The following is a 13,821-nucleotide window of genomic DNA, read 5'->3' on the forward strand; positions in this document are numbered from 1 at the left end:
TTTACAGGATGTTTGGCCCCAGTGCAGCCCCCCCAGAGCTCTGCACATCACCAGGGATTCTGCTGCTGGAGGAGGAGCGGGTGATTAATTTCTTAATGAAAACAAATTAATTTGTAATAACATCTTTATCATGAGGCTTTCCTGTGCTTTGTGTCCTCCTCCGAGTTCTTTGGCTGCTTCTTCTGGAGCAGTTTGTGAACCCAAACCTTACGTCTTGCATCGCCCAGGAGTTGTTGCCGCGTGGTGATGCAAGGAGGGCAGGCAGCGATGCCAGGGTTGTTTTTCCCAGTGGAACCATGGTCCTGTTCATCCCGTGTTTGCTTTCCCATGGTGTAATCCCTCTGCTTCCAATTAGCCCCTCCCTCTCTGGCAGTGAGGAACGTTTCCAGGGATGGCTCATTAGTGGTTAAAGGTGGTGTGCAGATGCCGGGTGATGCCTCACCCACGGGATCTGTTGTGGGGTGCGGGTGGAGGCTGAATGGTTTCCCCTCTACACCACATTTTACACCATCAGTGAGGATAAAACTGGTCCCCCTGCAGAACCCAGGGCAGGTTTGGCAGGACAGAATGTGGTGATCCTGGCTCTTGGCCTCCACCTGCTCTCGCTTATCCCTGGAGTTTGACTGAATCCTGTTTCTTCATCCAGAGCTCCAGCCCTTCATCCAGAGGTCCCCTTCCAGGGCTGGAGCCAGCAGCAGGACCCTGGTGGTGCCCAGCACGTGCCTGGGGCACCCCCTCCCCTGTGGGGACAGCCAGGGCTCAGCTCCTGCTGCTCCCCCTTGTTTTCCAGTTGAACGGGATCCCGCTGGCACGGGGCTGGTTGTGGATTGCAGATGGGGCATGTGCCATGAATCCCTGTCCCAGCTGAAATCTGTTAAGGGATTAAAATCTCATGAATCTCTGGGCTCTTCCCAGCAGTGAGCAGCCCTTTGCTTCTCCAGGGCAGGCAAAGGCAGAGGAGAACGATGGGGAAAGGGGCCCTTTGCAGGGAAGAGCCTCTGCTCTCAATTTTCCCCACATCCCTCCTCTGACCCAGGCTTTGCCTCGTGCCTGATGGCTGGGAGCTGTGCTGGGTCTCTGCCACCTTGGGGGGGACACAGTTGAATAGAAACCAAGATATTGCCCAAAAACTGCTTCCCTGAGCTGAGTCTTGCACCAGCTGGGCTTGTGCTTCGTGGGCTCCCTGAGCCTTGCCGAGAGCCAGGTGCTGTGTGATGTGCTCACATCTTCTCCTCAGAGCTTTCCAGCTGGGCAGCCAAGATGCATGGAAGGGAAAGCAAGTGCCATAAAACATTCCTGCTTCTTGCAGTGAGGCTTTGGCCCCCATTTGGGTGCTGCTCACAGCAGTTCTGCTGTGTGACACGGGATTCTGTCCATGCAGGATCTGTACATGTGTGTGCAACACCATGGCACTGAGAGTTTTTGGGAACTCACGGATATTTCCAGATGTGTGGCTGATGGATCTCTGGGGAGCTCAGTTGAGCTCGTCACCAGCCTCTTACCAGCATTTATCTGCTGGCTTGTGAGTGCAGTGCTAAGGGAAAGGCCATATCCCAGCTCTATGAAACAGGCTTTTTCCTGGCAGCACTGTCAGCTGGGAAAGCTGAGCTCTCTGTGTGGTCTGTCCTATCTCCCCAACCCTGAGATGTTGTGCAGTTTTCCTCCCAGAGTTTGGAAACCAGAGTACCAAATGCACTTTCCCACACATGTACCCACAAATGCCTGATGTTTAGAAGGGCCAGATCTTATGTGGTGTCACTGGTGATGCCTTTGCTAGAGATTCATCCCTGTGTGTTATTTCAGGAATGATTACTGCTGCAGTTTGGGTCTGGTGGTGTGACAATGTGCTCCCTGTGCTTTATTATTGCCCTTTCTGTGGAAAGGGCACGCGGTGTTTGCCAAAAGCCAGCGCTGTGGGTTTCGGTCTCTGCGGGTTGAGGGAAGTCTGCCCGGCCACTCATGCACCCTCTGACCACAAAACCCCAGCTTTATACTGACCTTGCATGAGTGATGTGATCCAGACTGGAGCAGGTGGGGCAAAAAGACCTTTTGGCTGGTGCTTTTCATTTTGTGGGAAGCAGTTAAATCACTGGAAGCAGCAAGGCAGGATGGCAGCAGGATCTGCCTGCCCGGTGGGGTCTGGGGCTTCTCTTCCATCATGCCTGAGGATGCTGATGGTACAGACAGCGAGGTTAAAACTTTGCCAACACAGGCAAGCTGGGCTGATTTTTAAGCTGACTCAGTTTTCAAACAGTCTCTTGGGCTCAGTCCCACGAGGGTGTGCGTCAGCTTCAATTGTTTCCTGATAGACTTGGATCATAAACAGTGAACAAGCTTTTGTTTAGACCGTAAGAGGAGCCTTTGGCACTGCACCAGCAAAACTCCCTTCTCCTGCACACAAGTTCTGTGCAGCCCAGGGCAGCCCTCGTGTGCCAGGGATCACCCCTGGGGCTGCTCTGGAGACTCCTGGAATTGCAGAGGTTCTGGAAAGTACCTAAAAAATGTGGGTTCTTGAAGCAGAAGGGTTTGTGTCTCACCCATGGGCAGGTGAAGTGCAGTGATGGGAATGAGATGTGCAGAAGTAATGTGTCTTTTGAGGGCTCTGAAATGGACTGTTTGTTTATCCCAGTGTTTAACTGTAGCACTTAGCTACAGACCATGCATGAGTTGGTGTGTGTAGAAACTATGTTCTCTAAATCATATTTTAAAACTCAAAAATAGAAGTAGCCCAGTATGTGCAGGGTTTGGGAGCTGAGCTTGGTAAGAAAAAGGGCTGAAAGAGTGGTCTGTTTGGGATGACCATGGAAGGATGAGCTGGGTGTGGCTGCTGATACAGAGGATTAAAACACTTTGCCCTGCTGCAGCCTCTTTCCTTGGACCCCCCTCAGTGTGCTGTGTCAGTGCTGTTGGACGATTTGCTGGGTTCTGTTGAGAGGAATTCTTTGGGATGAAGTTCTCAGAAATCAGTTTGATGTGAAATTCAGGTCTGAGCTTCCACCAGCCACCTGGACCCACTGCAGCAGAGGTCTGGCAGCTGAAGGGGAAAAGCCTTTTATTGGAGAGGCAAGATGATCCTGTCACATTTGTACTAGCAAAAATTTGGGTTTTTTACTTTCTCAGCTTCTTTTCCACATTCTCTTGTGCATCATTTCACTTCCCTGGCAGTTCAGTTGTTGGGAGATAATACTGGAGACAAATTTCATTATCTCTTTCAGGGTTATGTTGGACGTAATTTGCAGCACAGAATGTCAGCACTGTGTCCTTACTCCACAGCATTTTAGCACATTGTTTCCTTCTCAACAAGGAGTTTTTTTCAGAGGATGCAGGGAGGGCTGGGAGATGGGAACCCCCGCACAGCACCCAGGGTGGATGCTGCTATTTCAGGGGCTTCCGCGGTGCTTTGCAAGAGAACAGCTGAAAAAGAATAAAACAGATAAAATGAAACCTGATGGCACCTGGCAGCTTGCTGTGGATATTACACAAAGGTAGAAAAAATAGGGAGGTGTCAAAACTCGTGGTGTTTTCCTCTCGCTTTGGGGATGCTGGTTACACAGCGAGGAAGGTGTTGCTGGCAGAGAGCGCTGGGAGGGAGCGGCGTGCGCTGCTGCCTTCCCGAAATGTGTTGAGGCTTTAATTAAGGAATGACTGCAATGTGTTTCCAGACCTTCCAGTGGAAAACATGAAATAAACCCTTGTCTTTCTTTTTTTTTTTTTTTTTTACCTGTGTTAATTGGCCAGGCTGAGGCTCCCAGGGTTCACCCACCCCCAGGCCCAGAGCAGTACCTGGTTCTTGCCGCAGGGTCGCTGGCGGGAGAGGAGCTGTGGGCATGCCTGGGGTTTAGCACAGGCTGACATCCCGTTGAAATCTGTGGGATTAAAACCCTTGTTTCAATTTAAGCGCGGTGATAAATGAGGTGTTGAAAAGCATGGGTTTAAATATGCTCTTAAACCCATATTTCCCGGGAATCGGGAGGTACATCCGTCAAACTCTTGCGGAGCTCAGGTGAGAAATGGCTCCTGGCTCAGGCTGTTCCCAGCTCGTGCTGACACAATGTTTTCCATACACCGTGCCCTGCTGGTATCTGTGGATCTGGAGTTTCTACCTGAGCTGCTGAAATCACCTGTCACTGCGTGCCTTTGGTGCAGATGGAGCCGAGAAGGTATCACCCTGCATTAAATCAGCTTTGGATTAATGGTAGTCACTGTGTAGGCACTTGGATATGTCTGGGAATAAACTACCCCAATTTATGTCAAGACTTCGTTTTTACAGAGTGGATTGAACAGAGAAACTAAAAACCACAAGTCCCGCACTGGTGTTTCTGCTCCAGCCATCTGTAGAGACGCCCTTTTGTCCTGTTTGTTGGGGTTTTTTTACCCTGAGAAAACCTGATGTAATTGTTTTCCTGTACACCCAGAGGTGATTTGTCAAAATCCCAACTGCTCCTTGGTAATTCAATATTTATGATGTCTTTATAAGGCCGGTCCCGCTCTGCTGACTCGGAGGCGAGGGGGAGAATACATTGCATAAATTAGGCTGCATGAAACACGAGCTCACAGCTCTGCCAGGGCACCTGGGCAGGGAGGACGTGAAGGCAGCAGTAATTGGGTGTCCAGCAGCATCTTCCTCAGCATCTTCCTCAGCATCCCTGCCTGGCTTGTCCCAGCACACAGAAAATCCTGAGCCATCTCTGTGATCAAAGACCCCAGACCGAGTGCTTATCGTAGGGTTTCCTGGTTGAGTTTCTGTGTCTTCTCTAAGATGTTTCATGATGCAGCAGTTTGATAAAACCAGGCTGACACCGCCAATTGTCACATCTTGATCTTTTTTATCATTATTGAACTTTAGGTTGGGTTAATCTCTGCCTGTGACCTTTCAGAGAGCAAGCAAGGCAGAGCAGGATGGGTGGTTTATGTTATTGGATGTCACAGCACGTATGTGAAGATCTTGAAATGAGACATGATTGAACAGTCCAGATACTGGGGGTTGTATTTTGTTTTATTTTTTGGAACCAAAATTTCCAAAGTTTAGGAACCAAAATTTAACCAGAATTAAAGTTTTCCAAGCCAGTATCCTTTGTGGTGAAAGTTTTACTTGAAATTGAGAGGACAACAAAATCCCTGTTTTCCTTCAAGCCTTTTTTTTTTCCTAAAATATAAACGTTTTGAGAGTTTCTGCTGAGCTCTGTTGCCAAGATCTCCATCAGCTCACAAAGCCCCTGTTTGCTCTTCTGTGAAGCAGTTTTGACAGTAATGGATGGGTAGTTTGCTTTATTTAATCCATCTCTGTAAAATTTTAGTGCTGAAAGCTATTGCGTAGTGTCCGATGATAACGGTGCATCCTTGCAGCTTCTTATCAATCAGAGGGGTTTTTTTCCCCCTTACAGAGTTTGGAGCACGGTTCCAGCATGGTGCCAGCTCCTGGAGCCTCTCTGGGGTCGGAGCATCCCTTGGGTGTGACGGCAACGCTGCAGACCCCTCACCTGGTGTCCTTCCCTTGTCTCTGCAGGAAGGGGACTCCCTGGGGGCCATGGAGAAGCTCTGCCGGCAGCTCACGTACCACCTGAGCCCCCACTCGCAGTGGAGACGCCAGGGCATCATGAAGAGGAAGCCACAGTCCTGGTGAGTCGGTTTGGAAACCGCTGTCACCCCGGTGGGTCGCTGTCCCCAGCCTGGTCCTTGCGCCCTCAGGGCCACCACAGGCTCAGGAGAGCAGGAAGGGGGATTTTCATGTTGCTTTTAGCTGTGCTGTGCAAATGTGGGTGCTGGTGGAAGGGAGGAAGGAATCCACCACGATTTGGGAAGTGCTCAAAGCCCTTAAATGCTCCTGGAGGGAGCCAGGATGTCAAAACCTCCCAGCTTGCCACAACCTCCAGAATCCTCTGTTGTCTCCAATCTCACCAGTGTTTCCCCCATTTGTGGTTGTGTTATCAGGTTGCTTCATGCTGAACCAGAGGCGTTTTCCTCCTTTTCCATTTTCCTTTCCCCGTTGCATCCTGGTTTCCAGAGAGCAGCACAGTAGCACCCAGGGAAGGAAAACCTGAACCATCCATCCTCCAAACATCCTGTGCTGGGCATTGGAGAGCAGCACACAAACTGCTCCAAGACATCCTAGTTAGGTGGTGATTAAAGTACAGGCACCATGAACACTGTGGCTTGCAGTGTGTTTACACAAAAGGAATTTTTTTATTAAAAATGGGAGAAGATGACTCCGATCCTCTCCTCATCCAGGTCCTCAGCAAAGCATCCTGGATCCACAGAGCCAAGAAACCTGTAGATAAGGCTGAAGGGAATAGAAAGAACTCCTTGTTTTCTGTGATGTTATGCATGATATATTTACTATTTTTGTATAAGGAGGCAAGAAATAGAAAAGAAGCCACAATCTGGCAAAGTCAGAATTTTTATCCAAGTGCTGGCTCATGGTTCTAAGAGAGGTCTGGTTCCTGTTGTAGTAGATGCTGTTTTTAGCCACAGTAGAAACTAATCCAGTGAGAAAACTGGGTCTGGAAAGACAAGAAGAGGGGAGGAACATGGACACAGGAGGAAAACAGACACAAGCAAATAAAAGATTGCCTGGCCTAATAGGATTAGGGCCATATATCCTGGAGATCTGGCTCAGCACCCGTACACACTGCTGTCCTTAGAGACTCAAACGTGGAGAAACACCTCCATTTCATTAGCAGTGGGAACTGCTTTTGGTGTTGAGCGTGTTTAAGGTGTACTGGTGACTAAAATTTGCTCTTTCCAATAAAACAGCAGAAAGGGAGGGAGCATGTTGGGGATGTGTCCCTCGGGCTGGGCTCAGCACACAGAGCTGGGTAATGACCCAGCAGCTCATTGCCCTCTGGAGTTTTTTTCTTGATTGGAATAGGAAATGCACACCCCTTGTCACCCCATCAGGGCATTATCAAAGTTATGGTGATGGGGCAGTGGGGAGCTCTCTGCAGCCCAAAACACAAGAAATTCTTGAAAATGAAAAAATTTAAGGCAGTGCTTTGTGCCGCTCTGTCTTTAATTGCCAATCCTCGTCCTTAATCATCAGCTTGGAGCGGCTGTGGGAGCACATCCTCGTGCCAGAGATTTGCAGGGCTTTATCTGACAAGGCTGCTGGAGCACTTGCCTTTCCTTGGAGCAGCCAGGGAATAGCTGAGGTTTTTCACGGTTTTAACTGCAGGGATGAGGTTTGGGCAGTAAACGAGGCCCTGAGCACGTGGCAACGACCCCAGGGCTGGGAACATGGGACACAGTGGGAACATGGGACACTGGCTGCTGGCTCTGCCCAGGCCAGGGTTTGGAGGATGGGATTTGCCTGGGTTTCTGGTTTAGATGCTCTGTGAGTTGAAGGCAACCCTTTCCTGGAAGATGAGGTCAGCCTTTTGCTGAGGTCTAAATGCCACGATGTAGAGGTTATAAGGAGACTAGAGAGAGCATCTGTCTTGTCTGTGCTGGAGCAGTCACTGCTTTATTCATGTGCTGGCAGTTCCCCTGCCAGGAATGCTCCTGATCTCTGTGTAAGTTGATTCCTTGCACAGCAGGTATTTCCCCAGAGTCCCCACTCTGGGTTTGCCAGTGTCTTGACATGCTTCCAAGGGAGTAATGGGGTCCTATTCCCAGGTGTTGGTGTTGCCTTGGCTCAGCCCTGCTGTCAGATGTTTCAGGAACTTTCAAATATTAAGTTTCCACACTTTTTTGTGTGTCTGTTGGCCATCCACACCCCATCAGTGCTCTGCCCTGAGGCTGCTCCTCCTGCCATTCCCAGCTCCAGCTGGGAAAAACAGGACAGGGGCTGCTGCAGAAGAGATGATGGTTTTTCCTTTCCCTCCCCTCCTTCTCCCTGCAGCACCGACCTTGTAACATCCCTGGGCTGCACCTGTGAATAACACTTTCTTAAGCCATTTCTCCTTTTTCTTTGCTCTTTCTTAGTTCTTTCTTTTAATTTTCTCTCCTTCTTGTTGGAGAGGAAGTCTTCTGACAACCTTGGGGTTAGAAAGGGACAATTTAGAGTCACCCCCTGTCCTGTGTTGTGTCTTCCCTGGAGGATGCACCCACAGGAAGCATTAGCTCTATATTTGGATGTGGAAACCTGGTCCCTCATCTCCTGCACAGTGATTCTGGTCCTTGTCATGAATGTTTTGGCTTTGTCCCTGGTTCACTGCTGATAATATGAATTAGGGATTGCTAAAGGATAACAGCAGGGGCAGTGGAACCCATCATGGAGAACTCCCAGTCCAGAGCTGCAGAGTTCCTGGAGAATGCTTTGTTGATTAGGAATCTATATCTCAGTGATACCTTGTGCTCCTGGGTCCCATCTGCAGAGGCACAGTCATTACTGCACTGCCTCCTGACAAGCCCAAACACACACATCATCCTCTGTGGCAGGGCTTTATTAGAAGGCATCATTTCTCTGAGCTCACGGCTGTGCTCCACAATCCCCTGTCCCCTGCAGCTGGGCTGGAAGTGCTGGAGCTGTTTGGGAAAGAACTGAATTTTAATTATCCCTACAGTCGGGAATGGTGGGAGTGCATTTGTAGGAGATGGGTGCATTAGTGCAGTGCTGATCCCTCTCTTTGATCCAGAGTTGTGGGATCAAGGGGGTCTCAGACACAGTGGGATGCTGAAGGGGCGGTGGCTTCTGGATGTCATTGTATTGCCACCTCCTCGGGTGCACAGAGTCAAATTTTTAGTGGGATAGCATTCCTTCTTCACCAAGTGCCTGTTGGCATTTCCACTGGGCAGTGGGGGACGCAGCCAGCAGCAGAGGGGTGGATCAGTCCCTCCTGGACCAGCTCCTGGCACCCCCTGGTACCTTTGCTGAGGTCTCGCTGGCGTGGTGAGTGAGAGCCCTGCACAGCTCAGCTGAGTGCTGGGCAAAGCCAAACAGCCATAATTAATCTCACCAGAAATATGGCAAAATAATTACAGGGGAAAATTGCTTTTCTTTATTCCACAACTGCCATATCCATTACAGGTGATAATGGGAAGCAGAGCAGCCAGAGGAGGAGGATGGGGACGGATGATAGAGGGGACTGGAGCTGATTTTGCAGTCAGTCAGTCGTGCTGTGGTCAGGCAGCCTGCTGTGTAGGCAGAGGGGGAGGCTCGTGCTTCCCAGTTCCATCTCATCCCAGGCATCACGTCCAGCCTGTGTGTGCACAGGCAGAGCTAAATGGAGGGAGACGCTCTCAGCCTTGGCTGCCCTGCTCTGCTGTGTTGCCTGGCACCAGAGCACCCAAACCTGTGCCAAATGACCTTACTTTCTTTGCATATTATAAATCTGTCTGGCTCTCCCTTGCTGTCTCTGTGCCTCCCTCTGAATTGCATGCATTAAACATCCAGGATGAGAGGATAGCCAATAGCAGGAGGATGAAGCCAGCCTGCAAAAGTAATTTGTATGTCCCTGGCTCTGCCTAGGGCCACGATTACAGTCCAGTGTTTAACTAGCAAGTGTTGAATTGGATCCTGGAATCTCCCTGCTCCTCCTGCTGCCAAGTGCTCGCTTCAGCATCACAAAAGCAAAACTGGGAATCAAAGCTCCACGTGCCTGTAATTGCTTTGGAGAACAGGCTGGATGCTCTGTGGGGAGGGAGGAGGTGTTTCCCTGGGGCTTTGCCATGTCTTTCCTATCCCTTTGGGATATCCCATTACTGTTCCTGTTCTGTGTTGCTGCTGTGTCCAGGAGAGATAAAAGGAGCCAGGAATGCAGCAGGGAGGATCCTGCAAGGGATGCAGCAGGGAGCAGTGGTGCCTTCCCCACTGGGCTGAGCAGTGAGCACCAGCTGAAGGAAGATTGATAATTCATATCATAACTCCAAATCTAGCCCCATTTTGCATCAGGTAAAACCCACAGTTCCTGTTGATGCCACTGGAGCATGAAGCATGGAAGGATTTAGGGTGAAGCAGCTCAGTTTGAGCACTGTTATTAAATGGGGTGAATCTGGACCCAAATTTGTGGATTTTCTAACTCTGTTGTTGCTCTGCAATAAGCAGAGAACCCCCTAAAAAGATTTTGTAGGTGGCTTTACTTAGCTCCAGCCAACTCTCTTCTCATTGCCACTTGTCCTTTCTGCTGATGGCAGGGCCAGCCTGGGGTTCTCCTTTACACCCGGGAGTCAGCCTGAACTCCCCTTGGCTCTCTTAAGACTCTCTGAGGTGAAATAGTTAGAAATCAATTTGAAAGTACCTGGCTGAAAGTGCAAATAGTTTGGGACACCTTTTGGAAATCAGGAGGCTCTGTCAGGCTGTGGCAGATTTTAATCCCTGGTTACCTGTGGGTTGAATGTTCTCCATTGCATCTGGCATCCAGGTAGAGAGACCTGTTGAAACAGAAGAGAAGGGTGTTTTGATTTAGTGATGAACTTGTGGAGGCTGAGCAGCCTTATTTTGTTGGTAGGAATGATCTTTGAACATCCCACTCCTAATTTCATCAGGGGCACAAAACACTTCTGTCCTGGAGGAATGCTGGGTGCTGGTTTTTTCACACTTGCTTGCAGTGCCTGCTTGAATTCCTTTATAAGGCAAAAAAAAAAAAAGGGAGTTTTCAAGGGAGAAGCCCTTTTGAAAACAGAAAGAGAATGTTTGTGGATGGAAATCCTCCGCTGCTGCCGGCAGCTTGTGGGCGAGCGACAGGAGAAGTTGTAGCTCCTGCAACAAACGGTCCCTTCAGAGCATCCGACACAAATCCGCTGTCGGTGGGAGGAGGCTGGAGCAGGAATTGTGCAGTGTCTCCTCTTCATTAGAATCCCTCTGTGTGTCTGTGTGTGCACAGCAGGCTGCTGGTCACTGCTGCAGGAGAGCAGAGGATTTGTGATCCAAAGCCTTTGGGACGCGCGTGTGGGCGATCCCTGCTCTCCGTGTCCGTGGGACGTTGTTGTGCCCTGTGTTACATGACTGTCCCAGAGAGCAGAAGGGAGACAACAGCAAAGTGCTTTACAGGACATGGAGAAAATGCCACAAACCCCAGAATGAGTTATTGGCTGGTGCTGTGTTTTCAGGGGGTGTTCTAAATCGCTCTACCTTTTACAGTGGAAAATAGGCAATTTCCAAACTTTTCCAGCACGGCCTGAGCCTTCGTGCATGTGGAGAAAAGCAAAGTTCTGATTCTTGGTGGTTCTTTGGGCTGCCTGGGGTTGGGAACTGAGGCCTCAGCAGTGGGATGCTGGGCCATGGCTTACAGGTGGGTCCTGCATCCCACAGGAGGAGGTGGGTGAGGCACAGAAGTGCTCCTGGCCGTGGTGGATCTTCTGACCTTTACTGGGTTCTATAACGACAACCAAGGTCTGCAGCCTTGTGGTCACTGAGTCCATGAATCCTTGTGCTGCCATCCTCCTCAGGAGCTAAGTACCTGCTTCGGTGGCTGCGATTTGGTGATGGCTCAAAAAGATGGTTCACCCCCAGGGCAGGACAGGCTGTGGCCCTCTGCACCCTGTGGCTGCCAGTGTTTGTCCTTGTCCTTGCCCAGGCGTGTTGTCACCAAGCTCCAGCCACCTGTGGCTGTGACACAGAGCTTGGGTTGTCTCTGACACGATGGTTGCAGTGAGGATGCAGGAGGGAAGCAATTCATTCCCAGGGTGGGCACTAAATACCAACTGCTGCCTGCCTGTGCCTGGAGGCTGTTATTAAGAGCTGAGCTGGGGTGAAGCAGAGCCTCCCCCTCTGTGTACCCTGCAGCATAGAAACATTGTGGTTATTCACTATGTTATTTCTGTTAATTGCCCTAAGAGCACAGGAGAGGCCACCTCCAAGCACGTCCTGCCCTGCTCTTGTGGTTGAGGTTTGGAAATTAGAATTTATTCTCGGCGTATTGTTGTGGTTCAGCGCTCAAACCCCAGCCTGGCCGAGGCAGACCAGGTTTTCCTCTGGAAATATTGAATGGCCACCAAAAGTGTCTTGCAAGGTGTCTGATGTCTGGTTGTCCCTTGTCACCAGGGCCATGCAGGAGGGAGTCCCAGGGCAGCAGGTCCTGCAGAGCCATTTGATGCAAAGGGGTGTCCCTGCCTGAGCAGGGCTAACTGGGAATGGGGAGGGTTAACCACGGGCACTGAGTAATCCTCCACTAATAGATGATGACTTCATGTGATGGGAAGACCTGGAGTGACCCAGAAGTCAGAAGGGAGTTAAGATTTTGGGAGAGAGAGTGGAAAACAAGGGGAGGATGAGCAGGACAAAAGAAACCTCCCCCTTGGCTGCTGTCAGAGACGTTCTGAGTGATTTTGCAGCTTGAGGCCGTGTCCTGTGTGCCCCAGCATGGCTGTGGTCAGGGTTGCCACTGGCATCAGCTGGCTCGTGGTGCACCCTGCCTATCTCATGTGTTTGCTTGGCCTCTTCTGAGGCATCAAACTCAGACTTATAAAGCACTTTGTTCAGCCTTATTCATGAGTTATTAATGCCAGCAATAGCAGGGTGGGGTGTGGTGTTCCCTCTGTATCAGAGGGTGCTCGGCCCCCATGGAGCAAATCCCAGTTGTGCCCACGGGCAGCACTGGCATCACACAGGGCTGAGGATGCCTGGCACCTACAGCAGCTCCTTTGAGAGATACCTTTGGTTTGGTCTGGTTCACGCTGAGCCAGCATGCATAAACCTGGAATATTTTCTCTCCTTTGGCAGAAATGTTTGGAAACCTGCGGTCCTGAAGAGCGGTGGGGGCTGGTTCCAGCAGCGCTGTGGGATCCAGCTCTTTGCCAAGCAAACAAGCAGGTTTGCTGGGGTTCAAGGCATGCACCATGGCCAAACAAAAAAGGAAAAAAAGAAACCTTTAGAGGTACCAGCAAGGAGTTGGGAGAAATATTTGGATGTGGATAATTCTACAGTTCATATCCGAGGAGTGCACTTTTCATCATCTCTGTCCTTCTCACCTCAGTCTCCTCCATGGCCATGGGGCATTTCCTACATCTGCCAGTCTGGGACTCTTTGGACTTTTTATAGTGACTCAAGATGTGACTTTCTATTTCTTTTATAGCTGGGATTGGAACAACCATGATTTGACCTGTCACTTGTTCAGTTCTCAGTGCTCCCCCACATGATGCTGCTTCTGGGCTGCTGCCTCTTGAATTTATTCCCTTTGGCACATGCATGGCTGGAAGCACAGTGCCTTCTGTAGTTTTGCTCTCTGATGATCTGTGTGACTTCAGAACTGCCTGGTCAGGAGCTCCTTTGTCTGTGGAAAGTCCATTTTCCAAGATAGCTGAACTGGAGCAACCTTTTGGGGGCTGGTCCTTTGCACGCACCAAAGTACCTGGCCGGGATTTTTTGCTCCATGCTGGCACCCCAACAGAAGGGTTTGAATGAGTGTGGTGGAGAGGTTAAGCCTGGGGCTAAATATGCCTAAATTGCTTCACAAAAATGAGGGACATGCTGGTGAGCTGCTGTGGCTGTGCCCTGGCCCTGCGTGGTGCTGGGCAGCTGCCCCGTCCACACTGGCTCCAGCCTGGCTGTTGGAGCCAGTTTATCCCTGGGAAATCCCAACCCTTTGAAGCTACCCTGCCAAGATGCAGCTCTCTGCAGCCAGGCAGGCATCACAGCACTCACTCACTGCTTGCTGTGTAGAAAATCTGGTGAATCTCTTCTCAAAAAATGCTGCTTAACGTGAAAACGTCCCATCCGGCGTGTCCGGCGTTTTGTGACTGTGCAAAAAACGTTTTGTCCTCGTCACACATATGGTGTGTGACGTTGGAGGGGAGAGGATGATCAGGCCAGCAATCATCCACCACAGGTCAACAGCACAGGCTAAGCCACGTGGGAGGAAGGGAAGGATTTCATCCATTTGGAGATGGATGTCTCCTGATGAGACAGGAATTGAAAAAAAAAAAAAAGCTATGTCATTTTAAAGT

The 13,821-nt window shown here is 50.2% G+C and overlaps 1 protein-coding gene across 1 annotated transcript in view; it reads left to right on the plus strand.

Annotated features, from left to right (window-relative positions):
* The window catches only part of LRRC75A (leucine rich repeat containing 75A), a 70,344-nt gene that overhangs the window by 39,563 nt on the left and 16,960 nt on the right, over positions 1–13,821 (plus strand). The window contains exon 3 of the mRNA XM_064677904.1: positions 5,507–5,619. Coding sequence (XP_064533974.1) covers positions 5,507–5,619 — 113 coding nt within the window. The remainder of the gene's footprint in view (positions 1–5,506; positions 5,620–13,821) is intronic.

The sequence above is a fragment of the Pseudopipra pipra genome, chromosome 21 (assembly GCF_036250125.1).
Source record: "Pseudopipra pipra isolate bDixPip1 chromosome 21, bDixPip1.hap1, whole genome shotgun sequence".
In the NCBI taxonomy this organism is placed as follows: domain Eukaryota; kingdom Metazoa; phylum Chordata; class Aves; order Passeriformes; family Pipridae; genus Pseudopipra; species Pseudopipra pipra.